The sequence below is a fragment of the Piliocolobus tephrosceles genome, chromosome 10, assembly GCF_002776525.5.
Source record: "Piliocolobus tephrosceles isolate RC106 chromosome 10, ASM277652v3, whole genome shotgun sequence".
Classification (NCBI taxonomy): Eukaryota; Metazoa; Chordata; class Mammalia; order Primates; family Cercopithecidae; genus Piliocolobus; species Piliocolobus tephrosceles.
In genome coordinates, this window is record NC_045443.1 from 69,305,859 (window position 1) to 69,328,773 (window position 22,915).

The 22,915-nt window shown below is 41.5% G+C and overlaps 1 protein-coding gene across 1 annotated transcript in view; it reads left to right on the plus strand.

Moving 5' to 3' along the window:
* Positions 1–22,915, plus strand: part of TPH2 (tryptophan hydroxylase 2) — a 102,450-nt gene that overhangs the window by 28,055 nt on the left and 51,480 nt on the right. Inside the window, exons 6-7 of the mRNA XM_023226566.1 lie at positions 7,295–7,491; positions 13,659–13,794. Of these exons, the coding sequence (XP_023082334.1) occupies positions 7,295–7,491; positions 13,659–13,794 (333 nt within the window). The remainder of the gene's footprint in view (positions 1–7,294; positions 7,492–13,658; positions 13,795–22,915) is intronic.

Genomic DNA, 22,915 nt, shown 5'->3' on the forward strand with positions numbered 1-22,915 from the left:
ACATGCAGTATTTAGTTTTCTGTTCCTGCGTTAGTTTGCTAAGGATAATAGCCTCCAGCTCCATCCATGTTCCTGCAAAAGACATTATGTCATTTTTTATGGCTGCATAGTATTCCATCGTGTATATGTGCCACATTTTCCTCATCCAATCTGTCACTGATGGACATGTAGGTTGATTCTGTGTCTTTGCTACTGTAAATAGTGCTGCAATGAACTTTCGCATGCATGGGTCTTGATGGTAGAATGATTTATATTCCTCTGGATATATACTCAGTAATGGGATTTTTAGGTTGAATGGTAATTCTGCTTTTAGCTCTTTGAGGAATGGCCATATTGCTTTCCACAGTGGTTGAACTAATTTACACTCCCACCAACAGTGTATAAGTGTTTCCTTTTCTCTGCAACCTTGCCAGCATCTGTTATTTTTTTGACTTTTAAATAATAAACATTCTGACTGGTGTGAGATGGTATCTCAGTGTGGTTTTAATTTGCATTTCTCTAATGATCAGTGATGTTGAGCTTTTTTTCAAATGATTATTGGCCGCATGTATGCCTTCTTTTGAGAAATGTTCATGTCCTTTGCTCACTTTTTAATAAGGTTGTTTTTCTCTTGTGTTAGAAACTGCAATTACTTTTGTACCAATTTAATAAATTGATTCAATTTCCTTATAGATGCTGGATATTAGACCTTTGTCAGATGCATAGTTTGCAAATATTTTCTCCTATTCTGTAGGTTGTCCATTTACTCTGTTGGTAGTTCCTTTTGCTGCACAGAAGCACTTAAGTTTAATTAGATCCCACTTGCCAATTTTTGCTTTTGTTGCAATTACTTTTGGTGTCTTTGTCATGAAATCTTTGCCTGTTCCCATATCCAAGATGGTACCACTTTGGTTTTCTTCTAGGGTTTTTATAGTGTTGGGTTTTACATTTAGGTCTTTAATGCATCTTGTGTGATGAATTCCTTTAAAAAGTTACATTAGATTAAAAATAAGGTTATTCTTATAATAATATTAGAATAATATCAACCTCAGTCTTCCATATTCTTAGGTGCTTTCTTGAATAGGAAGGAAAGGGGATAAATTACAAATAACTCTCTGGAAATTATGCCAAATTCAGGGTATATTTACTGAAGAGTGCAACAAAGGCATCTCATAAATCAAGAAGGAACAAGAGACCACTAGCCTTGATGTTCCCATATCTTTCTTCAAAGGCCCTGTCTAAATCTTTTTTTGTTTTTAAAGGATTCTGTGGTTTTATTGATTCAACACCATAAATTACATTTTAGAAATTAAGGTATAGTTTACACACAGTAAAATTATATATATATTTTATTATACTTTAAGTTCTGGGATACGTGTGCAGAACGTGCCGAGGAGCTGCTAATTGCTAATGAGTTCCAAAGTTGATGCATTTAATCTCTTCTTATTTGTTTTCTGCAACTCTCAGGTAGAAATGTCAATCAAGACAGAAACACCAAAGGTGGGGAAAGAAAGAAAAGATGAGAGCAACAGTCTATTCCAGGCAGATAAACATCTCTTGAATAAGTGAGGCATTTCCTGCCCTAAGGAACATGTAATGAAATAAAATAGTAAATGAGTTCATTCTTAACTGTTTCTATCAGATTTTCCCATTCCCTTACTCAATTCTCTGTTATCTTCTGCTCTGTTTGGTCCTTGCCACTGAGAAAATCCGGCTGTTTTCAAATAACACAATTGGTGCTGTGTTTCAGACAGTCTTGCCATCTTGATGTAAATACTATCAATTGCAGCCTGTCATATCTTCCTCCAATGAATAAATGAATTGCTTCCTCACACTGAAGTTCCTCTAAAGATAACACAAGCTGAGAAACTGCATCTCATATTAGGAATTCTAGCAGCAAGGACTCTAGGAGGCAGCCATGATATAGCATCACAATTGAGTATTTTCCAATTCCCCTAATTTAAAAAAATGTGTAAGAAACATAACTTGCTGTTGGACCTGATGGAGGAGAAGATCAAACAATAGTTAAATAAAATGAAAGTATTGTTGCTTATTCATCTGGCTGTAGAAAGAACTTCCACAATTTCAGTCTCAGTGGGGTATATGTCCCTGGATTTCTAAGTGTTTGTTAAACAACTTTGGTCTAACAAGCTCAGGACTCACACAGAATAGCTACATCTATACCTGCACTCAACTAGATTTGTCTTTTTTTTTTCCTTTTTGTGGAGAACGGGGTCTCGCTGTATTACCCAGGCAGGTCTCGAACTCCTGGGCTCAAGCTATCCTCCCGCCTCTGCCTCCCTGAGAGCTGGGATTACAGGCGTGAGCCACCGCGCCTGGCTCAACTAGATTTGTCTATGCATTTTCCACTCCCTCTTCTCTGCAGGCACGAAGCTGGTTTTTCAGAATCACCTCCCTGTCTCTAGAAAGAGTGGGGTTTAGCCATACAGGGAGACAGATGCCTCCCACAGCCTTCGATATTTTCAAAGAAAGTTCTTAGTCATCTCTGAGTAACATAATCCACCAGGGAGTTTTCCCTACTTTCAAGTTGACATCCCCATGGTGACCATTTTAGCTTCTTTCTAGTACTGTTGTCACTGAACACTGGTTCCCTATCAATGCTCATACAATCTTTGTTTGCCATTCTTTGACAATAGGGCAGAATCTGCAGTGAATGGAAACTACTGAAAGTCCCATTTGTTTTTCTCCAGTAAATTAAGAACCTGTAAATTATAATTTTGGTGGTTGTTGAGAATGCTGTAATCCCAACTAACTCCATATAAATGCAGGAGACTCTCTAGATATCCAATTATAATATTTACATATAATTAGTCTGTTGAGGAGTATCATCTTGTAGCAACACAAAATGGTTTCATTTTTCCCACTCTTTACTTTCAACTGTATTGGGTTGAATTCTATTTTCCTACTGGGAAGCAAGTTCCTTAGCAACATCTAATTTCCTGTCATTTTCAATTATTAGTATAGTCTCGTTTGGGTGTTTAAGACCTGGTCTTGTTCATTTAAAACATATTAATCTCAAACTTGATTCAAAGTGTATCCTTCCTCTCCCGCAGTTATTTGGAGTGAATGTGTGGATGTGCATGTGTTTTTTGGGGATTCTCTGGTTCTGAGACACTTCTCCTTCCCTTCTCTAGGACCTATTTCTTCTAGAGTTGGGGGCTGCGAGGAGGGAGGGAGGAGGCTGCGGCCCTTTTACATGCTTGCTGGAATGTCAGTGGTGAGTAGGTCTCAGGCCACACTCACCCTGATTCTGACAAATCCTTTTTGATACAGTATTCTCTGCTGAAATGGTGTTATTCATAGTTTTCTTGGGTGAGACCATTCCCCCACCTCCACAGCTGCAGAAGTGTGCTCTGCCTCCCTTGGCCTTGTCAGTGACATACCATAGCTGGGGCAGCCCTCAGAGCTTCTTCATGATGGTGATGGGACCACTGTGGTGTCTTCTGCCTCCTGACAACTGAGCAGAACTGGATGGTGTGGGACTTTACCGTCTTTCTCGCAGGCACACTGCATTGGGTCTCACATGAATGTCAAGATTTTGCTGGGCATTAGACTTAACGTTCACGTGAACCTTAAATTTCAGAGGACATATGTTTAGGCTCCCCATGGTACACCATCCTCCCAGGCCTCCAGACACTCTCCCAGGGACTGTCAGTCCCCTGCTCTGCAGTGGTGGCAGCACCTGGGGGCCTGGATCCTGCTGCCCAGTAAGGGTCTAGTTGGGAAAGAAAGTGCCCTACTCCACTTCTCGCAGGTGCGCTCTCAGCCTGCTGTCTTGACTTTGAGAGGAGGAAAGAAACTGTCCTTTCCCTCAAACTCTGACCTCCTCACAATGCTGAGCATTTCTGACTCCCTAGTACACTGGTGGATGAGGTCTGGGGAGAGTGTGGCACAGGTGGTACAGGAGGAGTTTGTTGGTGGTAGGACAATTTGTGCTGCCTCTCACCAAGCCCTATAAGGAGATGGTTGGCTTCAGCTGCTGGGGAATTTCTGTAGGATGTGGAGTCCTTACGTAACTTTAGTTTTCGACCAGAGCAGAGTTGTAGGATGCTGGAATATGACTTCTGTTATATACACATTACAACATGTGCCCGTAGAAAGATGCATGATGATATATAAGTATGTATCAAAGGCCCTGAAAAGACCAGGGTACCCCTCTCAAACAAGATTTACAAAAAATCCACTAACCCATAACAAATTCAAAGAAATACAACACATTCTCATTTTCCCCACGACCATGATGTTTTTCCCAACTATGTGGGTGCCCTGCATTCCTGGTGCCCCAAACACATGTTTACTTTGTTGAGGAGCCAGATAAAACCTCACAGTCTTACTGAGAAGTTTAAATGAGTGAATAAAGATGAAAGTACTCTTTGTGATCCACAAATATATCCTAGTATCATGATGACATATGATTGTATATGAAATTTTCTACATAGGAATATATACACCAAGAACCTTATTTTAGTTTGGTATGTGAAAAATAAGTTGGGATGTGAAAAACTCAATTTTACTCCATCAGTCTGGAGTACAATTTTTCATTTAATTTGTGTATGCTAATCCATTAAGATTACAGCTAGTCTTCAGCTAGACTGACTAGGTTTTAAGCCCGAATCCATGATTTTAGACAAGCAGCTTAATTTCCCTGAGCCTCACTTTCCTCATCCATAAAATGGAGATAATAACAGTATCTACCTCATGGAATTGTGAGAATCAAATGGGTTAATTCATATAAAAACACTTAACTCCTTAAACATATGCTTGGCACATAGTAAGCTCTCAAATATCAGCGGTTACTGTATGCTTACATTAACTACACAGAAAAATGGAAAATTTCTTATTTTTTCTGTATTTTGGATATTTTCAATAGAAATGAAGTAGATAAAACTAGTATTTACTTTGTGATCAAATTGATTTTTAAATATTTAATTTAAAGAGTTACCTGGGGTGTGGGGTTAGAGTGGTATGAGAAATCTGTTGATATGACCAGAGGCAGACTTCATACTTGGGTTTAGGGTAGCAGCAGTACGTTGTACCGACTTTTAACTCAAAGAGCAGGACAAGTTATCCAGGACAGACAGACAGAACAGTTGACCACACACACGACCACTCATATTTCCAAGACTGCGAGGCTGGAAGTTCATTATTAAGTAACAGACCTGTGTAACTCTTTCTTCCTATCCTAATTTACATGTGATCTCTTTCTGCCTCTTGAATATTCAGCTCCCCTCTGAAATGCTGCATGTTTGCAGATTGATACTGAAGGGAAAAGTTTGACCTAACGATTCTTCTCAAATGGCTTTTCGGTATTTCCTTTATTATCCCAGCCTCATTGCTTTCCTACCTTCTGATCATACACAGCCCTTTTTAGGTTTACGGGCTTACCCAACTCAAATAGAGTTAGTTGAATTTTCTGGAAGCAGAGGCAGACCATTTATTACTTATTTCCTTACATCTTTTCTATTTTTGTCTTTTCATTTCAAGCTTTCACTCTATATTTGTCACAGGTGCGAGGTCTTAGAAGCCTTGATCTTCCCAGCAAATATTTGCCAGGTTGTAATTTTTTATTTGTTATCAACAGCCAAATTTAAACAAGGATAATCTTGTTCTAATTTGGTTTGTGGAAGACCTAGCCTTGGTATTTAGAGAAAGCAAATGTGAATTTCTGTTTTTTTCTTCAGTATGTGTTATTCACTCATCCCTCATATACTGCAATTAATTTTTTTTTAAACAAAAATAATTTGGGGGCAGGAGAAACTCCATTTGGACCTGAACTTTAAACAGAAAGTATTTTGCCGAGAACAGTGAAACAGGTAGAGGGTTGGGGAGGAGGAAGGCAGCTAGAGTTCTGTTTGATAGCCTATTCCTGTTATCATCCTCTATCTCATTTTTCTCTACCTCAGGGGTGCTCCTGAACGATTCCAGCTCATTGAAGATGCCCCCCTCACTGCAGCAACCCTGAGTGACAGTTGCTGTCTGTGCATGGGTTCCTGTGGTGACCGCCTGCTATAGGCTGGATTTGTAGATTGCAGGGGCACAAATCCTAGTTTTATGTGTATATGTTTGGGCTTCCATATGATGTACATGTATATTTGCTAATTGCGGAGGCAGAATTTCTGATGCATGGCCAGGGTGGGAAGTGAGGGCGTGCTACAGGTGGCTGTTGCGTATGTCAAGAGAGGTTTTCTCAAATCCTAATTGAGTTTCAGAATAGGCATCTTAATCAGAGGCTAAATTCAGATTCAAGTCCCTCAAGCAATAGCTTACAAAAGCACACGTTTGTGTTCTCCTCATCCCTGGTTGCATCACAAGGTATGTTCCTTGCCTGTGGCTGCTGGCTGCTATTATATTAGAGCACCAGTTTCTCCTGACTTTCTTTTTATCAGAACCTGCAGGTCCTACCTGGCCAAAAAGTGTCAGCTCAAGTTGTGCCTCCTCCAGGAAGCTCTCTCTGACCACTTCAGTCCAGCACAATGTCTCAATATTCTAAACCAGTCATCAGCACACTACAGTTTATGGGCCAAATAAAGAAAAGTTTTGTTAAAATACACCTACATCCATTTGTTATTGTGCATGGTTGCTTTTGAGACACAGTGGCAGAATTGAACAGTTATGACAGAGACCAGATGACCCACAAGCCTAAAATATTTACTTTTTGGCTCTTTATAGAAAAGTTTGCTGACCTCATTCTAAATTGAGGGGCTTAATGTATATATCCTTCAGCATGACCTGCAGTGAATGCTCCTTATTTTTTGGTTTGCAAAACTTTCATTTTTAAATTCAGCATAGTCTTTCAGTATCTCCCAGACATTTTGGACACTGAACAAATAATCTCAAAATTACACTTGAAGATTGGGGTGAGTCTGGGCAAGGGACAAAGAGAACCCATAAAGTAATTTTATTTTTAAGAGACGAAACATTTATTTATTACTGTTGTCAGGTGTTTGCAGAAAATGCTCTCAGAGAATAGTTTTGTACCTAAACCAGTTCCTTCCAACCCAGAACTATTACTTGTTACTGACCTCAGTTTAAGAATGCAAATCTTATCACATTTTTCTAAGGATGTGTGAAGATATAACTTAATTAAAAAATAATTTATATGGAAGTTCAAATACACATGCACAACATTAGAAGGTTAGCATTTGCTTTAAAAAATAATACTGAATGGGATCCTTTCAGACGCTCACGTGCTCCACTTTGTCAGGGTCTGACTTGCGATAGGTACTGAGGTGAGAAAATACTCAACTCAGTGATTCAAAGCTAGATTCATTTAGTTTTCTTCTCTCCTGCCTAGTGGTCAGCCCATTCCCAGGGTGGAGTATACTGAAGAAGAAACTAAAACTTGGGGCGTTGTATTCCGGGAGCTCTCCAAACTCTATCCCACTCATGCTTGCCGAGAGTATTTGAAAAACTTCCCTCTGCTGACTAAATACTGTGGCTACAGAGAGGACAATGTGCCTCAACTCGAAGATGTCTCCATGTTTCTGAAAGGTAAGATTTCACACAGGCTGTCTCTTATTAGTCAATATCCTCAATTGCCTTCCAAGGACACAGGTTGCAGCAATGGCTCTTTTTCCAAAAAAGGAAAAATAGTGATTTAAAAAAATAGTTGGTTTTGAGCCAACAATTAGCTGTGGCCACCTGTGGGAAGCAGAGCAGAGACTCAGCTGCTTTTGCAGCTTGGGGGCTTGCTGAAGCCTCTTTGTGGCTGGCTGCTGTAAATGTTAAGGCCCAAAGGATATTTGCAAGTTCAGCTCTGAGTTTTTCTGATCCAGGAGCTGATATGCTGGGCTATATGAGTATGAAATGACCTCCAAAGGTGCCTTTTTTTGCATTGTTAAAAATTATGTACTGAATGATGAAATCTTATGGATAATGTTGAATATTAGTGACTTTCCTCTGGGGGAAATCAGGCAACTGTCAGAGGCGTTTGGATCAGAGCAACTCCATCTTGAATACGGGCTGGGTAAAATAAGGCTGAGACCTACTGGGCTGCATTCTCAGGAGGTTAAGGCATTCTAAGTCACAGGATGAGACAGGAGGTCAGCACAAGATACAGGTCATAAAGACTTTGCTGATAAAACAGGTTGCAGTGAAGAAGCCAGCCAAAACCCACCAAAACCAAGATGATGATGAGAGAGACCTCTGGTCATTCTCACTACTCATTAAACACTAATCACAAGGCATTGGCGTGCTAAAAGACACTCCCACCAGTGCCATGACAGTTTACAGATGCCATGGCAATGTCGAGAAATTACACTATATAACCTAAAAAGGGGAGGAACCCTCCGTTCTAGGAATTGCCCACCCCTTTCCCGGAAAACTCATGAATAATCCACTCCTGTTTAGCATATAATCAAGAAATAACCATAAAAATGGGCAACCAGTGATCCATTCCACAGCTCTGCCTATGGAGTAGTCAGTCATTCGTTTATTCCTTTACTTTCTTAATAAACTTGCTTTCACTTTACTCTGTGGACTCACTTTGAATTCTTTGCGTGAGATCCAAGAATCCTCTCTTGGGGTCTGGAATGGGACCCCTTTCTGGTAACAAAACTAGTCAATCAATTCACCAATTGATCAATACTTTACGTTATAATTTGTGTGTCAGGGATTGTACTTGTTGCGGATGTTACACTAGTGAATCCAGTGAGTCATACATACAGTGACATCATTTCACACTCTACGTGGATCCCTTCACTGACAACACCTCCTTGGAACAACAGCTAGGAAATAGGCTTGTGAGGGGTTGGGGGAAGAGGCAAAGTTTCGTGCTGGTCCCGCTTCCTCCTCTGTTTTTCCTTGTGCTTAAGTCCTTGGATTCTCTGCCCTTTTCTCTCTCTTCTTTCAAGTGCTACAGTTCCAAAAGCAAAAACTTCATTGCCTGCTCTCTTTCCTGGAACTTGCTTTCTTGCTTGTCTTCCCAGTTTCTATCAGTACTGTTTTCTCTGCACTCTTCAGGCTTGCCTATAAGGACTCCTCTGAATTTCTACCCACCTGATCCCCCAATCCCATACTCAGTCCTTCTTTGTGTTAGTGTCCAATTATAGCTGTAACACATTACCACAACCTTCGTGACTTAAAACAACACAAGTTATCTCACAGTTCTGGAGCTCAGAAGTCTAAAATCAGGGTGCTGACAGGGCTCATTCCTTCTGGTGGCTTCCGTGCCCTGGCCTTTCCCAGCTTCTAGAGTCCTCCTGCATTCCTTGGCTCGTGGACTCACCTTTCCATCACTCCAACCTCTTGCTTCCATTGTCACATCTCCTTCTCTGACTGACCCTCCTGCCTCCCTCTTATAAGGACTCTTATGATTATATGGGCCCCACTCAAATAATCTAGGACAGTCTCTCCATCTCAAGATCTTTAAGTTAATAACATCTGCAAAGTCTCTTTTGCCATGTAAGGTCACATACTCACAGATTCAGGGGATTAAGATGTGGGCATCCTTGGGGGGCCATTATTTAGCCTACCACAATCTCCCCCTGTTGCCACTTATGGCTTCATGACATGTGGTAAATCTGTCCTTTTCTTTCCATTCTACTGCTACCACCCAAATTGAGGTCCTCGTCATTTTATAACCTTGATGCCTATATTTTCTTCCCTTAACTCTCCACTGCCCATAAACATGACTTTCCAAAACATTACTTTTTTTCTGACATCTCTGCTTAGAAACTATCATTGGCTCCCTCTTGTTTTCACTGGGACTGGCAAACTTGTTTTGTAAAAGGCCAGATGGTAAATATTTTAGGCTTTTTGGGCCAAGAGGCAAAATCAAGGCTATTATATAGGTACTTTTATAGCCATTTAAATGTGTCTATTAAAAAATATAAAAACTGGCTGGGTGTAGTGGCTCTTGCCTGTAATCCCAGCACTTTGGGAGGCCAAGGCAGGTGGATCACTTGAGGTCAGGAGTTTGAGACCAGCCTGGCCAACATGGCGAAACCTTGTCTCTACTGAAAATACAAAAACTTTTGTATTTTCTGCAGTCCCAGCTACTTGTGGGGCTGAGGCACGAGAATCGCTTGAACTTGGGAGGCAGAAGTTGTAGTGAGCCGAGATCGTGCCACTGCACTCCAGCCTGGGTGACAGAGTGAGACTCTGTCTCAAAACTAACAAACAAAACTATTCTCACTTATGGGGTGTGCAAAAACAGGCAGGGGGCTGGATTTGGCCTGCATGTGATAGTTTGCTGATCTCTGTTTTATGCGCTCAAGTTTGAACAGCTCAGCCTCAATCCGAGGCCCTGACCCAGGTTTCCAAGTTAGTTTCCTGCTCCAACTGCCCTGTACAAACCTTCTGCCCTTGCTATGGGCTCTCTTTACCTTTGCTGAAACTCTGTTCCTTACTAGAAAATTGCATCTCTTCTCCACCTACTCAAATTCTACCTGTTCTTCAGGACTCACAGCAAATCCTGCCTCCTTCATGAATCTTGATCATAGCAGCCACCATGATCTCTCCCACTCTGATTTCATTCTATGTTATGTGTGAATATCATCTACTATGTTTTTTATTGAGGAAAAGAGATTGAGAACTACGGATCAGAATCATTTAATTAGCACCTAATTACATCATGCCTTATGTTGTTGTTTAACTAGACTGTATTCTCCTGTCTCGTTCTTCTTTGTTTCCCACAGAGCTATATGCATGTTACCTCTTTACCAAGAGCTCCTTATATGGAGATGGTTTTTTACTGCATTGTTCCCCAAACCCCAATAGTTAAGACTATCGCCTCATAAATATTGCCATATTTGCTCCCCAAATTAATATTCTTATGAGAGGCAGTATGGTCTAGTGGCTTGGACCATAGACCCTGGATGTAGAATGTCAGGGCTTGAGTCCCCACTCTGCCCCTTCCTAGCTATGTGACCTTAGAAGAGTCACCTTAACCTTTCTGTGTCTCTGTTTCCTCCTCTGTCAATGGAGATAGTAATTTTATCTACCTCACACGGTGGTTGGGAGGAGAAATTAATTGATATACCTTAAAGGCCTAATGTGCCTAACACACATTAAGCATAGCAGAGTCTTAGCTATTTCTTTCATTATTGTTTTCCACAACCCTTGGTGAACTGGATATATCACCTAGTTTGTATCACACACTGGCATGTAGATAGTATGATTTAAGTATAGGTGTCCTTATATAATTTCATTGACTCACTTTTAAAATACCTAATTTATTTAAAACAGAAACTTTTAAAGCAATGGTATCTACAGATTCAAAGTTCTTGATGTCATGGTTTTATATATTTTTTAATTCACATAAAAATAAAATACATAACTATTAAAATAAAAAATGTTCCTCTGTGTACTGTTATATATGTCCCACATGTGGGATATACTGGCTTAATTGATGTAATAAGGAAAAAGAAGAAAATACACTTATCTTTTTGATATTCACTGGGTTATAATCCAAAGCGAAGGCTTTTGGAATGAGCATAGTGCTGTTCAAATTATGGGTCTGAGGATGCCTGAGAACAGGTTATTTCCAGCAGGTACCAGAAATCCCAGGATGGGCCTGTTTTATAAGCTTAGTTGGTTCTTGCCTCTTAAGATCATTTTCAACCATTGTGTGGTACTCTCCTAATGAGTTCAAGTTTTCAGAATGGGAACCTTTACAATGCTAGAATCAGGGATAAGAATAGCCTTCCAGAGCATTATGCTAAGTCAAACAAGCCAGACACAGAAAGAAAAATACTGCATTATCTCATATGTGGAATTTGGAAAAGTTAAATAAATACACAGAAGCAAGGAATAGAACAGTGGTTACAAGGGGCAGGAGATGGGGTAAGGGTGGAGATACTGTCGTACAAAGTTGCAGTTAGATAGGATGAATAAGTCTAGAGATCTTTTTTTTATAATTATTATTTTTTAGACAGAGTCTTGTTCTGCTGCCCGGGCTGGGGTGCAGTGGCGCAAGCTCGGCTCACTGCAACCTCCACCTCCTATGCTCAAGCAATTCTTGTGCCTCACCTGTGTTCCCCAAGTAGCTGGGACTACAGGTGCGTGCTGCTTATGCCAGCTAATTTTTTTATATTTAGTAGAGACGAAGTTTTGCCATGTTGCCCAGGTTAGTCTCGAACTCCTGGCTTCAAACCATACCATCCACCCACCTTGGCCTCCTAAAGTGCTGGGATTACAGGTGTGAGCCACAGTGCCCAGTAATCCAGAGATTTAATGAACAGCATGAGGACTATAGTTAATAATAGCATATTACGTAAGGGAAATTTGTTACTAAATTTTATGTGCTCTTACCACACACACACACATAGACATAGACACACACACACACACACGTGCACATATAACTATATGAGAAGAAAGATATATTAATGAACTTGAATGTGGTAATCATTTTGTTATTGCAGTAAGTCCTCACTTAACGTCATTGATAGGTTCTTGAAAACTGTGGCTTAAAGTGAAACGATGTAAACAAAACCAATTTTTCCCCTCATCAACATTATGACAGTACAATGTTGAAGGAAATGATGTTATTCTGGGCACTGCTTTATGTCATTTCACTTAAAGACGCAATTTCCAAGAACCTTTCGACGACGTTGAGGACTTACTGTGTGCATGTATCAAAACATAAAGTTATACATCTTAAATATATACAATTTATATTAAAAAATAGAACTGCTCTTGTGAGAAGAGAACAGAGCATAAAGCAGCTATTTAAAAATAGTCATGTGCCACATATAGACTTTTCAGTCAACAATAGACCATATGCATAGTGGTGATCTTATCAGATTATAGTGGTGATCTTATCAGATTATAACACTCTATGGTGATTATAGTGGTGATCTTATCAGATTATAACACTCTATGAGATTTACACAACAACAAAATCACCTAACAATGCATTTCCTAGAATGTATCCCCATTGTTAAGCAATGCACGACTTTATACAACAATTTAATAAAATGTGTATTTGGAAAAAAAAAAAAAGAATAGCCTTTCTATTGTAAGTTTTCTGGGCCTTCCTGAGAAGAAAACATTATGTAGCCCTTAGACTGAGAACACTCACAACTAATTGAATTAGTGGTATAGGGCAGTTTTATAGACTTTATTGTATTCTTACTTTGTTTCCTCTTACCATAAACCAATAGAGCATGTAGGGCTTTGGTGTACCTCTTTAAATCATGATAATTAATATTACGTCACAGAAAACAATACAGAATGAAGGAGTTAGCGGGTATTGGCAATAGAAAGCCTCAGTGTGAACTGATTTGAAGATGCTAGTGAAGGGGGTGCTTAGCTGTGTGTCACTGAACACATGCACACAGAAGAGATCCCTAGAAAGGTCTCTTAGAAAGATACCAGGTAATGTGTGGTAAGCATCACTTTAGATTGTAATCGATTTCTGAGATTTCTTATCCTAATCGGGCTTCTGAATTTAAATCTCTAAATACTTTTTTCACCCTTCTTTTCATTTTTTTGAATGTCTTGTTCTCCTGGAAACCATCATTTGAGAGTGATTTTAGTCATCAGAAGCGCCAAACATGATAGCTGTTAACAATATATGTCATTCAGTTGTCAAGAGGTTTATGACCTTGATTACTTTGTTTCTGGATCTTCGTTATAAATCGTAGAAGCTTCTGCTTGGGCCTTCAAGTCTTGCTGGGTTAATATTTAGTTGGCTCTTTCTGTTGCCTTTTTAGAAAGGTCTGGCTTCACCGTGAGGCCGGTGGCTGGATACCTGAGCCCACGAGACTTTCTGGCGGGACTGGCCTACAGAGTGTTCCACTGTACCCAGTACATCCGGCATGGCTCAGATCCCCTCTACACCCCGGAACCGTGAGTACCTACATTAAAGCCCAGGCTGGACAGAGACCACCACACCACAAAGTGGTCAATGATCACTTTACCTGAAAATGACTTAGGCCCTGTTTTACTTCCAAACTAATTTCTTTAAGTCAGTGAAAGTCACATCACTCACCTAAAGAAAAAAGGGCTCACTGAAGGTTCAGACGCCTCAGCTGGGTTCGTGGGGTTCCTGATATTACAGCTATTGCTCGTTGCTCTAGCTTCACCCCAACACTGAGCCATCTGCTTGGCCAGATCTCCATTTCTGATGGGGAAGAGAAGGCACAGAAGTGTAAAGTAGACACTAACACATGGTCAGAACATGTGAGCCTCTCTCATTAGGAGGCCTCTTTCATGTGAAGGAGGTTCATGTCCACACACCATAGCAACTCATTACTAATCCCCTCTCATCTCTTTTATTACCTCCAAGCTCAGAACTCTGTGCTTTGCTCTGCCTGCCATTTTAGTTTCTTGAACACTTCTCTAGTCCTGCCCATCACCTCCAGATATAGATGAGGTTTGTGATTCTTCTCTGGTTCTGTCAGTTTTCCTTTGGGGCTTTTATCCATTCTCTCCTGGACAATGGGTAAGCTGGAAGTGGGGAGAGAAGCTAAGAGGTGGTGCTATACTGCTCTGACATGGGTAGGAAGCAGGAGTAAGCTGGAAACACCCACATGTTAATCATTTGGCCTAATCACACATGGGATTGCACAGTCTCCAAGTGTGAAATGCCCTGTATCATATTTCTTTGAGTGCTTTAAAATATGTAACAAGTATTTACTGGGAGACAACTACATGCTTGGATTGTCTGGGAATGAGACAGCATTCCTGCCCTTCCAGGTGGATGGTGAAGACAATGGTTAGCGTACAGACAGACAGATAGGTAATATGGTGTCAGGTGTAAGTGCTTCCATAAAGTGCTAATAAGTGCTGTGAAGACAAAGAGAGCATGGGGAGGAGACAGAGAGTCCTGGGTGCTGTTTTCTTGGATTGGGTCAGTATAGCTTCTTGGTAAACAACATCTGAGCAAAGACTTGACTGTGTATATGATGGGGTGGAGAATTTCAGGCTGAGAGAACAGCAAAAGCAGAGACCCTGAGGCTGGGAGCTCTGGGGTTCTTTTGCCTTCCTGGGCTCCATTAAAATGTGTGCCTTGCTTTAATCTTACCCCCACTGTTCTTCAGGCCACTCAGGGTATCGCTTTGCTTATGATGCTGCTTTACTTGAATGCACTTGTGGTTAATGGGTTGCCATGGTCTTCACTGGGGAGCAGAGAAGCTTTTGAGGTTCAAGCAGTTAAGTAGCTGATGGTAGTGGAAGTGAGCAAGCATAAGTCAAGTCTCTGAAGCACCCTTCCTCTTCCTAGGCTGGCATAAGGCTCACGTCCAGGTAGGTCCCTGTCGGGTCACTACTTTTTTTTTCTTTTTTTAAGCTTTTTTCAGCTTCCCTGAAAGTGTTTTCAGGGTAAACAAAGGTTACTTATAGGACCCTAGACATTTGGAAAAGAAATGCTTCTTTCAGTGGAGTGAGTGCTCAAAGAAGCATTGCCAGAGTTAGAAAGGCAATCTCTAAATCTAGCCCAGAGGGTTTACAAATGGCCCTGTTTACAAATAGAAGGCACTTTGTTAGTTTCCATTGAATGACTGGCCCTCCTGAGACCTGTGATAGCGTGCCAAAAGGTATGCAGAGAGAGAGAGAGAGGCAAAGAAATGAGATGTTAGCCACAGAGGATAATGTGTTGCATTTTTACCAAAGTACTTTCGGCCAATTTATTCAGCAAACATTTATGTGCAATGCTAGCAGGGCAGTGCAGTGGATTCAGAGATAAATAAAATATAGTAGCTTTTTTTTTTTTTTTTTTTTTTTTTTTTTTTAAAGCAGCTCACATTCTGGCAGCAGAGATAGAAACATAAATAACTAGAAAATAGTGTGGTTAGGGTTATAATTAGTGTGTATACAAAGTGCTGGAGAGCACAGAGGAAGGCACAGTCCCGAAAGACTTTTCAGAGAACGTATAACCTGTGTGGGGGTCTGGAAGGATGAGCAGAAATTTCATTTTTGTACAAGGCTGGGTGGGGAAGGAAGGGGAAGCTTTCCAAGTCAGAAGAAACAGCAAGTGCAAAGTTGTGGAGACACGCAAGAGGCATACATGTGCAAGGCTTGTTAGAACAGAACAGCCAGGGTACAGTTTACGTATTAGGGATGAAATGTATCTTCAGGCCATGTTATAAATGACCATTTGTCAAACTAGGACATTTGGACTTTATTCTGTAGGCAATAAGGAGCTATCCAAGGTTCTTAGGCATAATCAGGTATGCGTATTGGAGAAAAATGACTGGGGGTAAGGACCGGGGAATTGTTGAGAATGAACAACGTGGAAAACCAGCTAGGGAGCTCACATTCTATGAAGGAATATAGTTCATAAGGTGTGGAGCTAGATGAGGTCAGAGGTATAGTATAAGAGGGCACCTATTTGATGCCCTCTTAACACCATAGAGATGGAAGTAACAATATCCAGTGACTACTATAGGGTTGAGATGAGGGGAGGGCCCCTAAGGTAAGGCTAAGGTTTTTGTTTGGGACGCTGAGTGGAAAGTCATTTCTAATAATGACTGAGAATATTGGAGGAGGATCAAGCTTGGAGGGAAGAGAAAAGGAAAGAGGGAGAGAAGAGGAGGATGGGTTTAGGGTACGGTGTCTGTGAGGTGCCTATGGCTGGAACCTCCAGATGGAGAAGTTTCTCGTAGTTACAAATAAAGATTATAAGCTCAGAAGTGAATACAAAGCACCCACAATAGATTTGAGTAATCATTTTTCTCCCAAGTCTCCTATGACTACACAGATAAGAGGAGACTAAGTCAGAGGGTGGAAACTTGGGATTCACTAACTAGGGGTTGTTTTTATAAGCCCTTTATTTTGTTGTGGGTTTCATATCATTTGTATTTTTTTTTTTTTTTGACAGAATCTCACTCTGGCACGTGCAGTGGTACAATCTTGGCTCACTGCAACCTCTGCCTCCCGGGTTCAAGCAATTCTCCTGCCTTAGCCTCCTTAGTAGCTGGGATTACAGGCATGCACCACCACACCCAGCTAATTTTTTGTTATTTTTAGTAGACATGGGGTTTTGCTATGTTGGCCATGCTGGTCTTGAACTCCTGACCTCGGGTGATCCACCTGCCTCGACCTCCCAAAGTGCTGGGATTACAGGCCATTCATTTGGTTTTTTAATTATTACTTTATGAATAGGTAATACATATGCATAATTCAGAATTTAATGTGCACTAAAAGGTATATACTGTGAACAGTGAGTTTCTTTCCATCCTCTGTCCCCTTGATACCCACTGCATCCTCTCCAGAGGCAACCACTGCTACTAGTTTCCATTTCATCCTTCCAGAAATATACTATGCAGACAAAATTCTCTGTAAAGATCTTTTTAATCCTTGTCTATTGCAAAGTCCTAAGTCCCTTCTCAGCCACATAGTTTGAATCTATGGGTACTATACTGGGAGGGATATTTCCTGCCCAAGCACTTTCACAGGCATTGTCTTTGTAATGAAATCCCATTTCCTCAATTGAAAACCAACTAGAGGGCAGATTCTCCAATTTATGAAGTTCAGCTTGGCTACTGTGTTTGGTGCTTGTACTGTGCTTCCAAATAGCTGCTTTCAATTGCTGAACTGTTGTAGTGGAGGCTGCACTAATGAGACGAAGGTGAGCCCTGAAGACCCAGGTAGAAAGGAGCATGAAGCAACAAAAAAGACATTATCTGAAAAGAGAATTTTATTTTCGCTTTCAGTCTGGTAGAATGGATTTTGCCATCACAGTTTTCAACACACATTGGATTTTAAACATATCTTCAACTTCTTTTTACATTTTACAATTTTAAAGGCTCTGACTTCTCGAAACCTGGTACACTGGAAACGAAACCTCACCATTACACAATATATTCCTGTAACAAATCTTCACATGGACCCCCTGAATCTATCAAAAGAAAAAAACAGTGATGGCAGATTAGACTGGTTACCTGGGGGAACGTTTTCCGGCCTGAAGAACAATAGAGAACCACTTGTGAATTAGTGACTTCTGGTTTTCCTGGTGGGAGGAGCTGTTTTCTATATATTAATGCCTGGATTGAAAGGTCACTGATCTGCTAGAAAAGGAAATGGACTCTTGCCTTTTCTCCCTTTGAGCAGTGCCTGAGGCAATGAATCTGCATTTCAGTATTGCCTGGCTGCATGCTTTGATCAGCTGTGATTGCAATGTTCTCACTAATCGGGTAAGGAAGTTTGCAAATAATTTCCTTTAAAAAAATCAATTGGGCCAAATTCAAAGTTATTCCAATAATACCTAATACCTTCCCTCTCACTCACTGGAATGAGAGGGAAAGATGCAGAGTTCCAAGTTATGTAGGTGTGTGAGCATCGCCTGGCATGTGTACAGTGGCAGAACAAAATCTTGAGAAGTTCTAAATCTCCCTGATCTCATTTTGTCTCTCTGGGAAGTCCATTGTGCACTCTCTCATGCTATGCCCTCCCGCCACCTCATCTTCTTTTACAACAGGGTTACTTGCAGATCCGAGGCAGAGAGGGTGCAGTGTATCAGGAAAGCAGTCCTCCTTCAACCCTGGGTCCTGTGGATCAGGAATGGAGAGTCAGGCAGAGAGAGGAAAGAGAGAGAGAGAGATAGTGAAAGAGATGGCACAAACCCTGGCAACTAGCAGAGTGTGAGCCCCTAAGGTTCATGGTCAGATGCCTCAGTGGCCTGTTTAAAAGGCAAAGTGGGGGCTCAGTCTGCTATGATTTGTTTTTCTAAGACCAGCGGAGCGGGCGCAAAAGAACCAGCGGGTAGGCAAGTGTAGGAGCAAAACTGCAAGTTTATTTTAGTCACCTAAGGTGTGGGGAAGAAGTCTGTGGGCCTCCCGCAAAGGAGGCCGGCAGAGTCCCCCGGTGGGGCTCTCCGACTGACTTCCCACAGTCCCGACATCCCGACAGGACTGGAGCTGTGAGAAGGCGGCGTGGCTCAATGGCGGAGAGTGGCTTTTCTAGGAGTAGGAGGGCAATAGGCGGGGCACGGGTGTGTGTGTGTGTGTGTGGGGGGGCGTTCCGCAGGTGCGACCAGGTAAATCTTGGTCTCTTCGGATTGACGTCACCTGGCGCATGCCCAGTTGGTCTGCACCGAACCCGGCGCCGGCTGCATTTTCGCGCGCGGGAAGTTGGGGGGGGGGGGGGGGGGGGGGGAGACCCCGGGGGGGCCCCCTCTTGCCTCCGTTCGCTAGGTAGGAACGATAACTCACAGTTCTTTTCCCTGGCTGCCAGCTTAGCCTATATGGGTGCAGGGTTCTATTTCTAATGCCAAGGCAGCACCCTTTGCTGTGTTGTTCCTATTCCACACATCTCTTCTGCTGGCATCACTTTTCAAATCAAAGAGCAAACTTTCAGCATTGAGGAATAATTCAGGGCACCAGTGACTAATACTGCAACTTATATTGCCATAATACAATGAAATACATTTGTGTTAAGGAACATCTTTTTTGTTGCAGTCGACCAGTTTAGAGGCAATTCATGTTATTTTTAAATATAACTGTTTAAAGGCTTTGCAGTCAGGTGATTTTTCTTATAATTGCTGCTGTTTAATTTTATAAGAAAAATAAAAGTGAATTATTTCTGACACTATTTTTCATCCGTTTCTAAGTAAAGTAAATGAATGTTTTGCTTAACCCTTGCTTATTAGGAAAGCTTGGTTGCTCCTCTCTTGATTGAACAGACGCCTCTCACTAGGTCCATAATGAGAGGAAAAATATGAAGTTTTCTTTCCCAACTTTTCCTCCTTGTTCCCACCTGAGAGGTTCTGGGACTTGGGCCCTGGCTGTTGTTGGTGTTTTTAATATCGGGCCTTGCTGAAGTCATCTCAGCATGGTCTTCCTGCAGAGCTGGGAGGATAAACCAGAGCTTTACGGAGTTTAACCTGCATGCCCACGAGCTGTGTTTAGCTTAAACTTGTTCTTTCCCATAGGACATGCGAGCCTGGTGCCAAGCTTCCTGCTCATCCACCTGGCTTCTTCCATAGCACTATTACCATTTTTGCTGCTCAGGATTGCAGAGCAGCATTATTACCGGTGATTCTTGGAAAATGGCATGTTCCCAGAAAGCCGGTCCCATCTGGCCTCCCTTTCCTGCTTTGTAACTGGTGCACATACCCTCAGTTTGGTAGCCATCCTCTAACTTAAGAGAAGTCTGGTTTGGGCTGTACCGAGGGCCAGTTAAGATGTTAGTGGCCTCAAGACCTGAAAATACTTGAATTCCTTCCATCCTCCAGCATAGATAATCTTGACAGCAACCACAACAGCAGTAGCAACAATACTTTTACTGTGAATAGCAAACAAACATGTCTACTATATGTCAACCGGACACAGGTTTCCTGTTAATAGCACCAGACACTATTTTAAGTGTTATGTATGGATGAACTCACCTAATACTACAACACTTTGAGTTGTTATTATTATTATTCTGAGCTTATAGATGAGGGAATGAGGCACAGAAAGGTTAAATACATTGCCCAAGGTAACATAGCTGGTAAGCTCGTGAGTCAGGGTTTGAAATTCGGGAGTAACGCCAGCACCTGTGGGCTTAGCCACTATTTTGTTAATCAGTAACACTAAACAGAAATACTCACAACTTATTTCTATGCTGAAGGTGAATAGCATTTTTGTTTTTGTTGTTGTTTTCCAATGGCACATTTTGTGGAAGGGATTTGAAAAGACTCCTTTTTTTTTTTTGACGGAGTCTCACTCTGTTGCCTGGGCTGGAGCGCAGTGGTGTGACCTTGGCTCACTGTAACCTCCGTCTCCTGGATTCAAGTGATTCTCCTGCCTCAGCCTCCTGAGTAGCTGGGATTACAGGGGGCCGCCACTACGACTGGCTAATTTTTGTATTCTTAGTATAAATGAGGTTTTATCATGTTGGTCAGGCTTGTCTCGAAGTCCTGACCTTGTGATCTGCCCACCTTGGCCTCTCAAAGTGCTGGGATTACAGGCGTGAGCCACTGTGCCTGGCCTTGAAAGGGATACTTCCTTACTTTTATTTGGTGACCCTGATTTGCCGGAACCATAAGACTGTTTATGGCTATTACATAGTTTAGTGCTGTGCTGCTCCATCCAGTCCTTAGCCCAACTTCCCGGCTCTTTGGAGGCCCACCCTCTCTTTTGATCTTCACAAGGTCACAGTTGGTCTGCCCCATGTATCAAGAGGAGGAGGCATCTGCTGTCTCACTGGGAAAAAGAAGGGGACAGCACCTCTCTACAGTATTGAGCGTATCTTATATGCTAGGCTTTTCTAAGCACTGCAGACCCAAATATGAACATGGCCTCACCTCTGTCCTGGAGAAACTTACTTCTTCTTAAGTGCTAAAGTACCTTCTGAAAGGGCAGTAATACAGATAGGAGACTGCTGTGTCCTCAGGCAGAAGGACCTGCTTGCCCAGAAATGTAGGCCCCACTCTCAGCTCCCAGTGTGACTGTCAGTAAGCCATTTAACCTCCCTGTGTGAGCGATGATGAAATAACACTTTGATCTTTGGAGAGAAAAAAGCTTTATAAAAATACCAAATAAGTTCACCCTTACTTGGCACCTCTTAAATTCATGTGGAGGGCTAATGTGCATCATAAAATTCCAGTGCGTCCTTAGTTACAGGGCCACGTTCCTAGACCTGGACTCCCAAGTTTGCAGTCATAATATTGTGTCTAGTTTTGTGAAGTGCCTAAAAGCAAAAATCACCCCTGAGGCTTCTTATAGAGTCTTTTGTCTCAAGAGCTTAAGCATTCTAACAATATACATTCTACTTTTAAAAAATGCTATACATTATTTAAAATGTGCAGTGTGAAACCAAATTGCATCTAAGTGTCTGCTGGAACCCTGTTTTTGTTCTTTTAGGCTGTTTTCTGTAGTGACTTGGGATAAGGCTTCAATGCTTCAGCCACCCTTCTTTTTTTTTTTCTTGCCGATTCAAAGCAGGATTCCTTATGTCACTCTCCCCTACCCCTGCACCCAGTTCTGTTTTCCTTGTGTGGAGCCCATAATCCAAAATTAGCACTCAGAAGTACCTGGCCCAAATCAAAATTTATATTCCTTCAGCACTCTGTAGTCAGGGAGAAGTTCATTATGTATTTTCAGGTGCTGAAGACTGAGATGACCAGGGAGAAATTTTTCCAGGAGTATTTGCATTTTTAAATTGCAAGTTCAGAAGAAAAAATCCAAAATGATTGAATTTTATGCAAGAAAGAAGTAATCACTGTTCATACCTCTTAACTACCGTGTAGAGAATTACATCTATGGATGGGCACAGAAGCCACCACAAGAGAGAAGGAAAGAGGGAGCTGACATTTCCCAAACACATTCTGTTTGTCTGGCATCATCCTACTCATCTCTATTAGGTCAACAGGATTTTCACCATTTTACAGATGGCAATTCCAAGGTTCAGAGAAGTCAGGCAATTTCCCTAAGGTTACACAACTAGAAAATAGCAAAACCAAGTTCTGGTCCAAAGCCTTTATGTGACACTGGAAATTAGGAAAACCATACTTGAGTTTCACTTGGATTCACTTCTATTTGGAGCAACAGAGCCCCATCATCACCTGGTCTATTCAGGTGAGTTAAAAAAGCAGTTATTGAGCATATCTTATGTGCTAGGCTTTTCTAAGCACTGCAGACCCAAGTATGAGCATGGCCTAATCTCTGTCCTAGAGAAACTTACTCCTTCTTAAGTGATAAAGTACCTTCTCAAAGGGCAAAACTTATTCCAGTATGATAGGCTTAGATATAAATACAATTTAATGTAATGAATAATAATACCTAACTGATGGGAACTAAGATTTTCCATGCATTCTCTTACTACATCGTTTAATAATATGAGAGATGGCTGGGTGCGGTGGTTCACGCCTGTAATCCCAGCACTTTGGGAGGCCGAGACAGGCAGATCACCTGAGGTCAGGAGTTTGAGACCAGCCTGGCCAACTTGGTAAAACCCCATCTCTACTAAAAATACAAAAAAATTAGCTGGGTGTGGTGGCGGGTGCCTGTAATCCCAGTTACTTGGCAGGCTGAGGTAGGAGAATCAC